The sequence below is a fragment of the Mercenaria mercenaria genome, chromosome 14 (genome assembly GCF_021730395.1).
Source record: "Mercenaria mercenaria strain notata chromosome 14, MADL_Memer_1, whole genome shotgun sequence".
Classification (NCBI taxonomy): Eukaryota; Metazoa; Mollusca; class Bivalvia; order Venerida; family Veneridae; genus Mercenaria; species Mercenaria mercenaria.
In genome coordinates this window covers 68272918-68290554 of record NC_069374.1, presented here as the reverse complement: position 1 = coordinate 68290554, position 17637 = coordinate 68272918, and the positions used below count along the sequence as shown (strand labels likewise).

Below are 17637 nucleotides of genomic sequence, written 5' to 3'. Positions count from 1 at the left end.
AATATTATTTTTGCATAATTAAATTAGCGCTCTAGAACAAAAACAAGAGGCCTAAGTTGCTTTCGAAAAAATATATGTAAAATAGAGTGGAGAGTAATTGTCTATCGTTCATCCAGATTTTTAAATATGGATCAATATTTCGACAAAATGCAGCAAATAATGAGTTAGGTAGGAGACCTATGCAAATAGCGATCGGGACATTATTATTTGTAAACGCAAGATATATTAACCTATGATTTAATAGTCCGATACAAAAGAAACAAGTCTATACATATATATTGATATTTTATTAGACAAGAAAATTTTAAAAAAACATGATAATATGTAAAGTTGGAATAGATAAAAGATAAATAGAAAGGGCAGTTTTCATCATGTTCATGGTTCATATTCAAATTCGAGACACAAACGTGCATGATGCTTTGAACATTCTGTTGAAATGTATTAACTGCTGTTTATTTTATGCTTATCACGGCGGTTAAAACAGCTCGACGCTCTGTAAGGAAATATACTCATCATAGATATATCAACTTGCTCGTTATGGGTATGTGTGTGTATCAATATGGACCATGAACATACATTATAACATTTAAAACATCATATAACAAAAAGAACACGTCTAGAACAAAACTCAGCAAAGGCACTTCTAGTGCATAAATAATATATGATATATTTACAATGCTAAAAATATACGGATACAGTCTATAAATATTTAAACATGTTTTCTCTGATTAAAATACAAAGAGACAATCTCTCCCAGAAGAATTCATACAGGAAATATATGATCATTCCTATGAATGAATTTACATCGTTGTAGAAAGTAAGTTAATTAATTATTCATCAAACTGTTTATCAGTTAGATCATTTATGACAAACAAATAAATGTCATCCTATTGCATGATGACACCTGTTTAATTACGTGTTTCTATCTATGTGGAACACATTAACTGTCCTTGTTGGTAAACAGGAACATTTATACTCGGTATGCATGACCGCTGAAATGATACTGCGGTTTTATGATCTTCACTTTTAGCGCCATACATATCATTGCTTATTTTTGCTTCAGTTTGTGATTCCGCGACATCACTAGGTGATAGCGGATGTGTGTTATACTCTAGCTTGTGAGTTTCATATGACAATTCTGTTGAAATGCTACTTTGTTCGTATTCATCATTTTCTGACACATCAATTTCTTCATCATCGTCTTCATTAATTTCGCTGTCGTTATGTCCCGTTCCTGGCTCAAAAACGTCATCAAGTTCAAAGTCACTCTCTGATTCATGTGTTGGTGAATCAATGACATTGGGACCTTGCGTTTCGTGCTTTTTTATATGCCTGTCAAGATTTGTCTGCTGGCCAAAACATCGGTCGCAAAGAGGACACCTAAAAGGTTTCTCTTTGTTATGAATATTTCTGACATGTCGTTGCAGGTTTGAGGAAATAGAGAATGAACGTTCGCAATATTTACATTTGTAAGGTTGTTCACCGGTATGAGTTCTAAGATGACGAGTTAAGTTTGCGCTGCGCGGGAAGACCTTCCCGCAGAATTTACAGCTGTATCGGTCACGTGGCTTGTGCATCATTGGCGACATATGCATAGCTGCATAATCATTAAAGTTTGCGTAATGGGGAATGTTTTGTATACCCGAGAGAGGTGACAAATGACTCTGTTGAAGATGTAGTGCGTAAGGGTTTACAAACGGTAGAGAATAACTGCTTCCGAAAAACGGTATCCTAGGATATGCAGAAAAAGTCCCAGATTCCGCGAGGATTCTATCAATATGATCTCGGCATTCTGTATGTAGATTCGACGGGACTGGTGGCTGGGCCTTAGTAGGAATTGGTGAAACCAATTTTGTTGGTTTAGGAGATACCAGTTTTGTTGGTTTCGGTGATATAGGCAGTGTTTTCGCTTTCGGAAGCGGTGTAGATGACCTTTGCTTATGGTAAAGACGCTCTATAATGTCCTCCTCTTCTTCTTGTTTTGCTCTGCTCAAGTCAAGCGGTTGTTCTACTACTGATTTGTTTACTTTTTCTTCCATTGCCTTTTCGTTTTCCTGAGTAGCATTTTGCTGCAGTGGCGATGTAGATGTATGATAATCAATTACCGAAGGTCTAGAAGCGACTGATGGTTTAAACGGCTGTTCCCCTTTATCACTGTCGAAGCTGTTAAGTCTTTTCTTATCATCAATATCTGCAGAACTTTCAGCATCTGAACTCTGATTCAATTCGGATTCTCCGTCACTTCCACTTTTATCGTGCATTGTCCTCAATCTTTTCCTGATTGGATGCTCTTCGCTATATTTTCTAATTTCAGAACCAAAGGAAAGTCCGCCTTTCAATCCACTTCGTAAAGGTATATCAAGGGACCCTGTCAAATACGGAGATTGCGCATATTTCATCGAGTCCAGTGGATTGCTGAAAGGAAAGGGAAGTCCACTTCCAACAGAAGGGTAAGAGTAGGATGGTCTGCTTCCTAACAGTCTCATGTATAGTGAAGGATCAAACTGTGACCTGGGAGGAGGAATGCCAAATGGGGTCGACAGCGGTGACTTTATTTCACTCTGAATATTTATTGGTAGACCATTTCTCAACGCACCCTCGCAAAATCGCTTATGCTTGCTGAGAGATGTTATCGTCGAAAATGCCTGTCCACAATCGGAACATTTAATCTGCTGCCTGCAATCGGCATGCATTCGTTTGTGTCGGCACAGGTTTGAAAATTGTGTATAGGCTTTAAGGCAAACTTCGCATTGGAATGGCTTCACGCTTGAGTGAATATGTTGATGCTGCTTTAAACCAGAGGATGTTGCAAACGTTTTTCCACATTCAGGGCATGCGTGACTTCTTGCTCCCATATGCTGTGAACGAATGTGGCGCTGAAGGTTGGACGGGTCTGTAAAGACTTTCTCGCAGTGTTCACAAGCAAAACGTCTGTTAGATTCGGCCTGTAATTAAACCATATGTTATTTTAATCAAATATCATTTTTCATAACTTGCGCAAAAACGAAATTTAAAATTTCAAACTGATATACAGCTCCAAATATTCACTCATTTTAAAGAAATTAAAAATAATCAATTCTTGCAAGATTCTCGTGATAGAGAAGCAAGTTGATTATCCTATTCTTGTTTATTGTTTTGTTCAAGATATGCTAGATAAATCACATATGATACTGTTTCAACAGTATGACGCCTTTTGTCATTTCTCGATTACAGGGAAAATCAAGCTAAATGGTATGCATAATTTCCTCCGAAATTACAGTTATAGCTGTTTCAATTTGTAATAATTATTTTTTCTTTCGTGACATTTGTAACAAACAATTGATTAAATTTTACATTTTTCAAATTTTCTTCTTCATTTCCTTTGTTGATTTTGCCTTCAGATGTTCCATAACTTATAATTTTTCAAACGATAATTTTAATCTAATTTGACATTTAAATTACAAGAAACAAACTAAACGGCAGTTAAATGACATGAATTGAATTAGAAAACGATTGCGAAACATATCATTGTAATTGATAAAATAGCAATTTATAGATCTTTAGAAAAAAAGTGTCAAAACTAACTTTTGAACTGAAACCAGATAACTTAAATTTTTGACGAAATTTAAATAAAAATGTTTTACACAGACTTCCATTTTGGACTTGGACTACATTATCCTTGAAGTGTAGTGCAAGTTTCCCAGCTGGTCCAAATTTTGCCCGCCGTCCCTCTTTTCCGTAAAAGGTATTTTTAAATAAATCATAATGTGTCCGATTAATACACGATAATCATGCTAAGGACATAGAGACATTTGAGGGAAGTACCAGTACTAAGATATATTTAATTGCATAACCTCTACAAACTGACTAGTTCGACAATGTGTACTAGTTCGACAATGTTATCTGAAACGAATTCTGGAATTTTGGCCTGAAGGCGGGAGTGCAACTCCTTTAATTTTTATATACAATCAATTTAATCTTTACGGAAATGTGAGAAAATACAGAACTTGTGTTGCTAATCATTTAGTTGTTTACATACTCATTTACTTAATTATTCAGATTTTGTTGTACAGAAGTTTAATCGTAAGAAAAACACTTTTAAAAAAGTTAGACTTACTTTTCTTTCACCATTATCTGGGCTCCACACTGAAGCAGGTTTGAACGATTGTTGGGATTCAGATTTCATGCCCAACTGCGTGTCGTTCTTTTCTGCAACCACGTGATGCTCTTGTAGCTGCATCAATTGTTCTCTGTCTGAAAGTAAATAAAAATTTTAAACTTTTTGAAACAGTTACCTTCCTTGTAGAAAACATGTTGCTCATAGGAGATTCTCCCATACAGTCTAATATCTTCTACATGTACCGATATATCATTCAAATGGAGCTGTGTTCTGCAGATGCTTATATTGAAGCTAATATCTGTTTCCCTTTCATTTTCTTAAACTAATCATCTCAGTCACAGGGAACAAGCCCTTTACCTGGTTTTGTAAAGGCGAAACAAGAACAACAATGCATGAGTCCTCTTTGATGATGTGATTTGAAATATGGCAAGGTGCTTTGGAGGAAAATCATTAGTTGTTTCGTTGTATCTCTGACTAACGGTGTTTGTTCTTTCATTTGATTTATAATTTGCTTTTTAAGACAAAGGGAAAACTTTCCATCAAACGGGACTTTTAACACATGCATAACCCATTGAACTTAGAAGATAAGCTGCGCATGTGTTCCTCAAGATTGCTGTATTAATTTGTTATTTAAAATTCATATGTGCGACGATGATGTAGTCCCCTATTGTTATTGCTGTTCACTATCCTATTTCATCATTATCAATTAAGCGTTTCATAACTGATATAAAACGAGACCCCTAAAGTTGATATTCAGAAAGTCTTTATGTAATACGCCGATGTGTAATACGCTTCCAGGAGAGGTTATGACCCGGGGGTGTCTTGAGATGGGTTATCATTTAAGGGTTTGTCTTTTAAAATGAGATATTCTTTCATGGTCTGGTGGTAGTGGCAGATACTGCCTAGAGTTTAAAAGAGAAATTGAACAAACAGCTGTTGTGTTTTAATGAGGGATTGTCAATGCCAAAGACATTAAGTTCGCCTGAGTAGAAAGGTCATATGCGCGTGTGGACCTATAGACAGTTGGGAGTCTTGCGCTATCGGGGAAAAATTTAACACAACCTTAAGATGTTCTAAGCGAACGGAATCAAAGATGACATAATACGAAAACACGTGACAGGCTGTGTGGCGTAATAATAGTGAAACTATGAATATTAGTTTTGAATTAATTTGCTTTTAAGGTGATAAAGGGCATTGTTTCCAGAGACAAAATGTTGATTCTATTTGTTATGCTGATGATGGCGTAAGAGATCTTGAAACAAAAAACTAGTAATATGCTAATATTTCTTGGTAAAACATTTGTAAAATGATCACACGTCATGGTCGTGATGGCTGCATTGTATTTGGATATCGAGTAATTACTAAAAGATGAACACTTTTTTGTGGTCTGTTGTCAAAATGTTTGGATAACAAGAGGACACTAGAAAAGATAATAAAACTATCTTGACGATTTGAAGAATCATCTGCAATATTCGGGAGTAGACTTTCCGACTTTCCATAAAATCGAAAGCAGATGTTTGAACCTTTCTACTGCCGCATCAAACAAATAAAAGCTTCAAATATTCTCCATGAAAAGGGCAAAAAGAAGATCGTTTCTGTTGTCTGGGTAGAAAAATTCATGATCTTTTATAGTTGCGAGTTTCTTAAATCTGATAAAGGAACATACATAAATTAGCTTATAAATTTGCATTCAACGTATTCGTTACCACTACACATGAATTTGGAGATGGAATCCTAACAACAGATATTCAACTGAGGTAAATGATTTAATATTGAGAACTGCATTAATTATAAGACCACCCCTGCTCCGTGTGTAAACTGATGTCATTTTAAAAAGTACAACTCAGTGCAGTGCTATAGCCGTGAACATGGTACAGATAACTAACAAACTGCTACCCAATCTCCAGGACACAGTAAATTAAGTATAGCGTGTTTTGAAACCGCAACAAATCGTTTTGAATTTAACTGAATACCCGTTTTAAATTCCCATTTCATCACAGTGTATCGTTCCGAAATGAGAAACGACCATCTTTATCATTTTCTTTATTTAGTTCTTCCTCCCATATCACCTATGCTAAGTCATTCTGTGCTTTTCACGCTATAGAATAAGATTATTCCAAATATGTAAATCATTTTGAAAGTTCGCTCTTTGTGGGAGTAAAGGGCTGATTGCGTACCCAGCAATAAATTACTTCTGTTGTTGAATTTGCTTGCGTGAAAGCCACACGGAGTAAGGATCACTTGCAAGCGTTTCTTCTATCTTGTCACTTGCTCATCCAATGTAGACGGGTTAAGTGAGGTCTCGAGTTGAACGAGGACAAGGTATTGTTGAACATAGAGAGTTATTTCGGTATGCACTTAATGCCCCTTTTAGAACGACCCTTGACGGTAATTGAGATTTAATTGTGTCAAAGTAAAAAGAGATATTTTTGAATTAAACTGAAATGAATGACGTGTGCAAAGGCATTTGATCAAAACTGTAAACAGAAAAAATGGATTAACTCGATGATTTAGTACATTTGGTATTGGGTGATTCAAAACATTTTATAAAATATGATAAAAACATATCCTAGTAGATGATAATCAAATACTGACAGCTGAGTAAAACGTTGAATAAAATTCAATTTCAAAAGGTGAAATTTCGATATTGTATATCTTGTCCGTATCTTTTTATAATATGATAATTAAGACAACCTTTTATAATTATCGAAAGTACAAAAAATTGGAGGGGTTGTAACATACAATACTGACACTAATATGTAATGTGGTTTTATTGAATTGAAAAAAGAATTGAACCTGAAGCATTTCAGATTATCTATTTTGATTGTAAGAGCTATCTTGAAAGAGTTGTCAGTCGAAAGGTTTGACACTTGAATAAAAAGCCTGGATGTAATGTGATTTATTAGAAGAAGAATATCATATCTTTTTAAAATATCTATGATAGTTTAAAAAGGAATATTGTTGGTTATCATATTGAATTAAACTGCATGTGCAATAATTTACAAAGAATCAACGAATTGACCATACAGGACGATATGGAAGAGATAAATATAAAAGATAAAACGAAAGCGTTTACAGGGAACATCTCAACGGTATAAACTGAATTATGGACAATATTACCGCTGATCCATTAACTATAGACCCATTACGAGTTGTGGGTCTCTATTTTTATAGATAACTCTATATAAAATTCCTAAGCCCATATATTAAAATTCTTGCAACTTATATATATACTTCCTTTGTTCTTTGAACAGTTATTTCTAATTTTGTTAACATAATGTTCTAACCTATGCTTCCATTTCAACTTAAAAGTCTCTATTACATTATTTCTATATGTTAAATATTAGATATCTAAAGCTATTTTGATTTAAATAGACATATCAATAGATTATGTCCTCAAAATTGATAATGCCATAATATCCTTTTTGTATTATTTTTGTATTCAATCGAAAATAGGTAAACAATGATATGTAAAATTACAGTTGCGGCCTTTCATAATCGTTCTCAAAGTTTGAATTTTGTAAACTCATTGTTTTCAAGATTGGAAGTCTTTTTTCCAGTTATTGTTTTTTGTCTTAAACAAATGGTAAATCACTATAACTAAATAATTCTCAACTCCCGATTTTTGATTTTTTGGAGGAAAGGTTCTGTTAAAAATAAAAGTCTTAAAATTAAAAAAAAAAAGATATTGAGAAAAGAGTTTTTACCTGCTTCTGGTTCTTTCCTATCCATTGTCTCCTCCTCCGAGTTGTATAGCAACATATCACGTGCAGGCTTCTTCTTGCTCTATAAAATGATAATTTGTGTTAATTAAGTCTATTTATCTTTATTATAACTGTGTGTATCACTTGTCAGTTTTTAATACCAACACTTTGTTTATATACATAAAGTCACTGATCAGAATTTACTTTGTCGTTGTTTTTAATATAACAGTTTTAATAGTTATGTTTTCAGAGTTATTTTTCTATCAGTTATTGAATCGAATTGAGCATATCTAAAATTGTAGTCATCCTCATCAAGCGTGTATAAATTAGTGATAATTTGAAAGTATCATTTTCCAGTACCCTCAGCTTTATTTCATTAGGTCCCGCCCACCTCTTTTTGGCGCCTATGCCTTTGCGATTAGTCTCTTGGTTGCCGAGGACTAATTTGGTAGTCTATGAGCACTGGACCGTGCACCATAGGTAACCCGAATTTATCTTGCTTTTGTACTTTTTACCCCTTTGATTATATTAAAATTAGGATACTTCAAATAAAGAAGGCTGTTATTTATTATTGAAGATACAAAGTCATCATAGCTTAGTTATATTTCGGATTACTCATCGTCTCTACTTTTTCTGAAAGGAATTTTAATTGTAAAATAGTTTGAATATGTGGATGATATAATGATTTTTGTTTTGGATGAGACACACATATTTTCACCATTTTTTTGCTCGTTAATAAATTTATATTTGGTACTATTTACATAGGTATATTTGCATTTTGATTGCACACGTAAAATTATTTGTAACAGTAAAGGCTATTAAACGAAAAGTTTTTTTTTGCTGCATTTTCCTATATTTGTGATTTTATATTTCATGGTTGCTGATCATTATTACGATAGAACATGCAACATAAGATTTATGCAACATATTAAATGAATCATTGTCTGAAATTATATCTCGCTTTGCAGCAGAAACACCACCATCACCACCACACCATTATCAACAACAACAACAACAACGATAAAGAAGTAGAGAGTGTTAAGTACGTTCCTAAATCAACTCTTGGCTGATGTTGTGAGAAACATCAAAGGAGGTTTATTGGTAACTCCCTGGGCAGAGTCACATATTAGTTTTACAATGCCAGTTAAATGGTTAAATGTAAGACATAAGACAACAAAATTGTTCTCACTTTAAGGCATATCTTTAAAGAAATATCAACGCTGTTTGTCGATAAAAACGAAATTTAAGCAAGTATGAAAGTATTGCCCGACTGTGCAGAACTGATAGCAAACCAATGCGAAGCTTGTTTAGTCCCGTTAATGTGATGTCCTTCAGAATTTTCAGCAGTAGAGTTTTTCACCTTGTCACAAGATGGAATGACATTTTGTCTTACCCTACGGTTTAAATTTTGAGAACTTGATTATATATTACATAAATATTTAAATTATTTTGTTTATTTTGCCTCATTTACCTTTAAATTAACTGTTATTACTATCTGTTCATCAATACTGTTCTTCCTTTTGTTTGTTTCTTTTCTGTGTGTGTTTTTTTTTTATTAATATTTAGGTTATTCGCTAAGATTTAAAACCTTACGATGATCTTTAATATCTATTTTCATTATCTTACGACTGCACCTTGTTACAAATGTGTTTACTTTTGAAAACATTGTGGTTAGTGCGTACATTTTATGCTTTTATGTTAACCTTCGTGTTGGCGTTAAATATATTTCAACTCATTTAACCCAGTGGTTAGCAATCTAAATATATGTTTTACCCGTAACTTCATTCGACAGAATTGCAATATAACAATGATATTAACATTTTACTGAGCTGTCTCATTCTATTTGAAAAGTAAACAAAAATAACATACTGATGTAAAATGTTTCACTGTTTATGAAAATATGCGGTTGAAGATAATTTGTATTAATGTTTTATGAAATTATATTCCTTAACGTAAATTGTTTTATTATTGTATAAGAAAACTCTTCTCTTGGTCTGTCACATATTCTACATTAAATACAAATTATATCTCAATCATAGCATTTTGATGCGAATACGCAAAGTCTGTCTTGATCTGTATCCGTAATTGCCATGCATTAATAAGATATTTATTGAATACAAGATCGACTCAAATACTTTTAATGGTCTATAACATAGGACGTTTCACTTGCTCAGAAGGCATATACGTTGCTATATAGTAGTGATATATCTAAATAAAGTATAGATTCGCCTCTAATAGTTTTCAAAGTTGTCATATATCTGGGTGGTGAGCTATTTACTTGCATCATTTAACCGCAAGGGGATGGTATTACGGAGTATAAAGATGTCATATAATATTGTCAAGTATCGGTACTCATAAAGCTAACTGCATTTCTTAACTTATTCATGTCTTAAATTCGCCGACATAAAAACTGATAAAATAGATTTATTTTCATAGCCGGCTGGTTATATAGTATGCACAGTTATTTTCGCTAAAATGATATTATATGATATTATATGATTGTACTGTCTCCAAAAAGGTACGTAATTGATATGTACTACTTAAATTGATTTGTAATCAAATATAAATTGAAATGTGTCTAATTCCGAAGTCGTTTTACATATTTTCTTTTATTTTAAAATGTTTTATGATAGTGTCAAAATACTTATGTTGAGTCACCCATTTATTCGCATTATTCTTTTGAAAAAATTGTAATGTTGCTTTCTGCCTTAATGACGATTTGTAATAATTTAATTCAATTATATCCAGATATTCTAATCTTGTTTTTGCAATATTTTATAGTGACATCTTTACTATATACGAGCAGTGTTAAATACATTAAGTGAATGATGCGTGTTGGGCGATTACTTGTAATATTGCTGCCGGCAAAACTAGTTATATTTATTTTATGGAAAATAACTGAAAAATTCTTATGCCTCTCTAAGTCACAATTTATCAACATTTAAGAATATCTTTAAAATATTTGATACAACTATGCATTAATATTACTTTTAAACACTTACTCCTTTAGATTCAATATTTTCCGTAATTTGTAGTGACACAAAAATTGAAAAATCGCACACCAGATAAATTGCGAATATTTTAAGCCTATACTAGAATCATGTTAAGCTGATCCAATGTCTATTAAGTGAGGTTCCATTTTAACAATTTTAAAATTCATAAGCCAGGTTTTCCTATCAGATCTTGGACAAAGAAAATGCATTTTAAGCACTTTCCGTGTCAATGAAAATAAATTTAGCTGTTACTAGTTAGAGATGCAAACGGGTCAAAAATTACACAATGAAGCACTTAACAGTTTTCTTGAAATGTCTATATGCGTTTATCTTTCTGAAAATCTATGCAAGATAACACTGACTAATCCTGAAAAATACATGAGCGTTTCCACCACCTTATACTTGTCATGTTTGGGTTGTTGAACCGCTAATGTATTTGAATATATTTGAATTGTAGGCAATATAACACCGTCTCAAGTAAAATATGAATGAGCATTTCCATATTCCATCGTTCAACAACTAATGTATATTCGAGATGCATGTTAGATTATGCTATATTTGGCTGCAGAAGATGTTGACGGACAAGGTGCAGGTTACTGATTTACCAATCGTGTTGCACGCAGTTTGCGTAAGTTAACGGTAAATGTTACTACTGAATAAGTTAGTTAGCATGACAAAATACAAACATTTTACAAAAAACAACAACAAATATTTACAATGCATAACACAACTACTGCATAGCCGGGATTTAGATATTTGAATTCTCCGATCAACCTATTGCATGTATCTATTAAATTACAGGAAATTGGTTAAATACAGTCATGAAGCCTTCTTCCCAAACCTGAGCTACGTAATATTATGTTTGCACAAAATAAATGCATATATGTGAAAAAATGTAAAACCAATCTTACAACAGCTGCCACAGCAACAGCAATAACAATGACATATATCAGAGCATAGCTGCCATAAACAGTGGAGAAAAGTTTGTATGCAGGTAACATTATAAGTGAGGTAATTGTTCCAGTACGTCTGTCTGTTATAATTTATCATTACTGATATATGTTAGTTACTTTTGGAAACCCAGATAGAACTGGCCGACATAAGCAGTGAACAATTTCGTGAAAATATTTAGGTATGTGAATGTGTTGCATATGATAAGTTTAATCAGTGTTCACAGTATTTGACATAATGTAAGTATTTAATTATTCTGACAGCAATATTTTCAAATACAATCAGACGAATATTTTCAAGACATGTAAACAATAAAATACAAGCAGTGCTTCATTATAATGCCATACGTATAAAATAAACGTAGCAGAAAAAATAATATTTACATCTATAACATATTAAAAGACACAAAGATGATCACTCAAAGTAATAGATACAATATCAATATATAAAATGTCATAAATTTTAGATTGTGGTCGGGAAAAGAGTTTATTACATTTTCAGTTGGAATGATTTAAAATTGTTTGCAATAAATTTGATTTACTATATTTCAAATTACCTTATAGCTGTGAATCTCTGTGTATGTTGTTCTAATAATTCTGTTGCAACTGATTATAAGGCACAATTATTGTCTATCCTTATAAATAAATTGACTATTTAACACTTTCAAGATAATCCAATTAACAATGTCACTTAATTTGTTCAGTTAGTCTATAGACAAATCACCCAAGAGAGTTTCTTTCCTTGTGGCTTAAATTGGATTAGAACCTTCTAATATAATCAATAGAGACATGCGGTAAAAAACCTAACCTAGGAATCTGATACTTTGAAATCATCTGCTAAACCAATCAATAAACGCTATTTAAATTTTGAACTCCGCCCCATTCATCGACTGAACCAATAACGTATGATGCAAATGATGAACGGGTAGTTACTTCAGTGTGAAATACCCTTTTATGACTAACATGAAAACGTGTGGTTTTTGATCATTATGAATTTATTCTTTTTTCTTCTACTTTAATATGGTTATAGAGCGTTGTGCGTTTAAGCACAATGGCTAGTTGCCTGGGAGTATCAATATTATAATGTTAGACTTTGTAATGATTTACCTGTGCTCAAAAAAATAAAGCAACATCTGAGAACATCATTTAGTGAACAAGGAGAAGCACATTCCAATAATGTTAATTATAATGCAAATAACTGAATTCTAATCGAGGTGTTTTATTCAAACTTTATCTGTGGTTTTAGATTCTACACAGCTGTTGGTGCAGGAATACTTGCTATCTGTTTTAAACATTAAAAATGTACCAGTCTTCTTCTTTAAAAATAGTCTTCTGAATTCACAGTGCATAATATAAGTTTCTAAATTTAGAACGATGTAGTCTTACGACGAACATCTGTTCGTCACAATATGTTAACAGTCACGTTTTTCAATTAATTTCTATTACCAAATCAAGTTTTGTTGTTTTAATCTTTGAGTAAAATTACCTAAGCTTCCGGAGCGATTTAATTGTTTATTCAACTTGTCCTTATCGCCAATTATTTATTATGACTTCATTAAACTGATGTATCTTATCTGTAGTAAAGTCCATCAAAATTTCGGAACTCATTCTATGTGCAGGTTCAAGTTCATCCTCGTTTTATTGAGAAAAGGTAAAATAAAACTAGTATTTAGCTTTTAAATGTGTTTTCTTGTTTCATCATTCGTAAATATTTTGATTTCTTTTTCATGTTTTCGCACCGAAAGGATTGAAAATGTCTGGGCTTATACAGATTATAGGTCCCTGATAATATTGTTCCCTTCTGTATATTTATATTGATATATGTATGTTTGCTTTGTGTATGCATGTGAGTAGAATATAGACAGACCTTTTTTTAATTTCAAATCAGATAGGCTAAAATAAAACATGATGACATACATAGACACAAATACATTAGCGGCGTGTACAAAAGAAATATACAATGACACATATAATATATAAGAATTAGCAAAACTGACATTGTGCTTAAATGAATTAGATGAGGTAAATATGTACCCGGCAAAGGCCGGTAAAAAATAGCAAGAAGTTACCAAATAATGTCATAGAAGAATGCATTTCGAATATATTAATCTTACATCGATTTTAGAATGTCTAGAAAGCAGGATAATAACGAAACTAGTAAACCAATTACAAAAACGTAGTTTCTCAATCAGTTTAAGTCGTTATTATGTAACACATTTAATATATATATTATTAAACTATAAACAGGTATACAGGTAAACATATATATATTATTAAACTATAAACTGTAAACAGGTTGTTACACGAAACCCCTGGAAGTGTGCATTGGAAGGGGTTCTTCGCTGTTTAACAGGATGATATAAAGTGACTACTATAATGCACTTCTAATAAATATAACCATGTTTTATATTACACAAAATGGGTGAATATTGTTAAAAGACGCTTACTTGAACAAACCACTCTAAAATTATTATTACAAAATATAATTAAAATCTAACACCTGTTCTGAAAATTAGGTGGCGTTCTATTCTTTAAATATTATAATTTTAATAACTAATATAAGTGTTTTAATAAAGCATTTTAAAGAAAATTTCTTTCTGAAATCTTACACTCCATTTACTGACAATTTACAAATTGCACTAACACAATTCTAAAGCAGTATGATAATGTTCATTTGCAATCTGTCATGAATTCAGTAAATAACAAATGATTGTTCAATGCCATAAATAAGTGAGGTCCCAGGGTACACCCTTGTTTAACACCTTGATTCGTTCATTAACTTTATCATTTAGATCTGACATTCTGACATTTCGAATGTATAGGATAAGGATTATCGCAGTAATCTGTGCGGTGAAGACACGACAAATATCAACTTAAACTATCTCTCGTGCAGAGAAAACCTTACTTTTTCAATAAACTGAATAGAAAATGCGGTACGTCACTCAATTAGCTGTTTAAAAAATGTTAGTTTCATAGTAACAGAGTTCAATGGTTATCTTATGAATGCTGTCATTTGTAAAGTTATTGCTAAATGATATGACTAAAGGTTATGAACTATGAACCACCCAGTAAGACACAAGAAATATTCCAAATGTCGCTTGTCAACAAATATGCTTATAGTCAATTGACTTCAGTTTCTGACACCACATTAACACTAAAAGAACAGTGTTTTTTTTTCGTTTGTGTCCTTAGGTACAAAGTTTGCTGAAATATACATTAGCAAGTGTTATAATTTACCATTATTTTCACTTATCAAAAATCAGTTTTACTTGACGTGAGTATAGACAAAGTGTCATTGTACATTACTCTTAACCTTTGATAATGAAGATATTTTCCCATATCTTTACACGAAATGTACCGTTAGCAATTGATTCTAAGTCGCTGTTGACATGCAACAGATCAAAATGACTAAATAACGTGGAATTTAGCGATTGAGATAACCAACAGAATTAAACACTTGTCACTTTCAGAAGGCATAGAAACAAAACGTTGACAGGTGAGTTTTATAATAATACAGATTTAACACGCAATTGAACAGAGAACTACTGCAACTAATGACTTATCGTTATCAGAAAATGTCATTTCACTTTTAATATATACAATGTTCAAACAATCTTTATTTCAAATGTAGAATTTTTTTTTTTAATTTTCATTTCAGAGAGCATCTGTACAGCAATGATAAATGGACACAATGGTGTGTGAGCCACGAGGATCTAACTTGACCACTTTTGTAGTTCGGTGTTCAGTTAAATTCAAACATGATTATGATTAGCATTGTACTTTGAGATTTAAATTTAAACGACAAAACGATAAAAATTGACATGCAGTCTCAAAGCCGATGCTAAAGGTTTTGAAACTTTTTGCCAATGGGCATGTTTACCAGAATATAATGGCACAATCTTACTGTACTCAATGTATGCATACCATGGTCTCAATTATAAATATTTTACTATCCAGCTGTCTTACGGAATGTCGGTTGTTCTACCAAAGTGCTTGGCCATGTCTGAAACATTGCATGGAGGAGCACATAGGGTCTCACTCAACCATCAAACGTCAGAAACGTCGCCATTTTGCATAAATGATGTCATTGTGACTCTTTGAACAGTATTACATATTTATACGGATAGGTGACCCGTTGCAGGAATATCAGATGGTACTGCGCATAATCAATTCACCAATTATCAAAATTGTATAAGGTCATGGTAATGGTTAGGGCCATAAGTCTATTTAACAATACTGTGTATCATTATGTTGAACAAAGACATAATTTCTGTATTGAGTGTTTATATAGGGTTTGAATGTTTGCTAGGATATGTTCATATTTACCATGCAGGATTATCGAATCTAATTTTGTATAAATTGTCATCTATAATTACATGCATTTGGCGAAACATCTCAGTTGCATAAATGTATTACACATTAGTAGCAGGACATTTCACCAAGAAGTTTTTGCTTTTTTGCCATTTGCTTTATTAAAATTTTATTTTCTCAAAGGGTATATTTGATGTATTGTTATTCATACATGTCAAAAATGTTATCTTTGCCCCTTAAATTCTTGTGTTCACATGGTATACAAGTACCGCTGACCCTTTCATTGAGCAGGAGCTATTTGACCGCCCAATTAACGACCATCTACTGTTATGTTCTGCTGGTCAAATTGTGGTAAAACGGATGCATGGAACAGGTAGTAACATGCTACATGCATAAAATGTACATTGTCAAAAAATTCCAAATTATTCATATCCATATGTCGTAATTTGCGTTCGTTTGAACATTTCTTTTGTTTAGGTTTGTCATAATAAAATTTTATTGTTTGAAACATTGAAATCATTTTATTTAATTTAAATACATTTATTTGTCTAACAGAAAAATCCTCTATTTAAAACTTGTGCACATAACAATTAGCAATAGATGTACCTTATATTTTTAACCCTAGATATGAAAAATATCCACTTATTTATTTTCTTGTGGTAGTTATTCAAGAAAAAAGCTAAAACCATCTTGATGACGGTCTGTTTAAAATTAAAATTCATTACCGTTCCTTACAGGTTGATCTTGTCGGTATTGTTTATTCATTTTATTACTTCTATTGCGAGTCTGTTTTCCATTCACTCTCAATAAAATGTTCTAGTTATTGTAGATTCCTCCCTTCCATCTTTTGTACCAAATTGACGTCTTTAGTTTACATCTTAGTCAAAAGTAAATTGACATATTATTTATTTTCACATGTTTTAATTAATATGAAATAAATTCTTAAAACTTTGCAGCTAATATTAAGTCTTGTACTATTATTTTTCAGTACAAATTACAAATTAGTTAAGTATTTAGTGAAAGCAAATCTAAAGTTTTGCAGCTTCATGATTCTCCAGAGTGTCATACATATTAGTCACAGATTAGAATTTTCTAATGTTTATTTCTGACCTTCTTCGAATCATCATCTAAAGTCTTCGCATAGTATGATGCCTACCACCGTTTTGCTGCATATCTTGTATTAAATAGTACGTCATTATGAGCTTTGTGACCTAATAAAGTTGTTTTAACTGTTATTTTATGATATGTAAGTATTTCGTTTTGTTTGACCTGTTCTATCTTCTTTCTACAGGCACCAATTACGGCTTGTAACTAATTATCTCACACTAGTATAGGTATTGCTGCACGAACTGATGGTCAAAGTCTTTTGAATCACAAATTACAGTAAAAAAAAATTGAAAATGGGATTATAGTTTACAAAATGGGGACACAATTGTACATATTTTGTTTGGGTTTTCTTTAATGTTATATACTGTGCATCTGATAACGTTTGTAAATACCTAATATTCATAATCAGTGACAATTATATATTTCTTGTGATATACGATTGCCATTTTCCCACGAAATCGAATGCTTGACCA

General features: G+C 32.2%; 1 protein-coding gene across 1 annotated transcript; it reads right to left on the bottom strand.

Moving 5' to 3' along the window:
• Positions 1 to 266: 266 nt before the first annotated feature.
• On the bottom strand, positions 267 to 12618 carry LOC123526931 (histone-lysine N-methyltransferase PRDM16-like). Its single transcript, XM_053523802.1, has 4 exons — positions 12304 to 12618; positions 7807 to 7885; positions 4097 to 4233; positions 267 to 2945 (listed from the first exon to the last, which is right to left on the bottom strand). The coding sequence occupies exons 2-4, from the start codon at positions 7859 to 7861 to the stop codon at positions 927 to 929; spliced, it is 2211 nt and encodes a 736-aa protein (XP_053379777.1). The 5' UTR covers positions 7862 to 7885; positions 12304 to 12618; the 3' UTR covers positions 267 to 926.
• Between the last annotated feature and the right edge of the window lie 5019 nt (positions 12619 to 17637).

What these genes read in the sequence shown, in the direction of transcription:
- LOC123526931 (XM_053523802.1), bottom strand. Translation starts at nt 7,861, where the DNA reads ATGTTGCTATACAACTCGGAGGAGGAGACAATGGATAGGAAAGAACCA. An exon ending in TAGGAAAGAACCAGAAGCAG is followed by an intron (nt 4,234 to 7,806) that starts GTAAAAACTCTT and finishes ATTTACTTTCAG; the next exon opens with ACAGAGAACAATTGATGCAG. An exon ending in CAGATAATGGTGAAAGAAAA is followed by an intron (nt 2,946 to 4,096) that starts GTAAGTCTAACT and finishes GTTTAATTACAG; the next exon opens with GCCGAATCTAACAGACGTTT.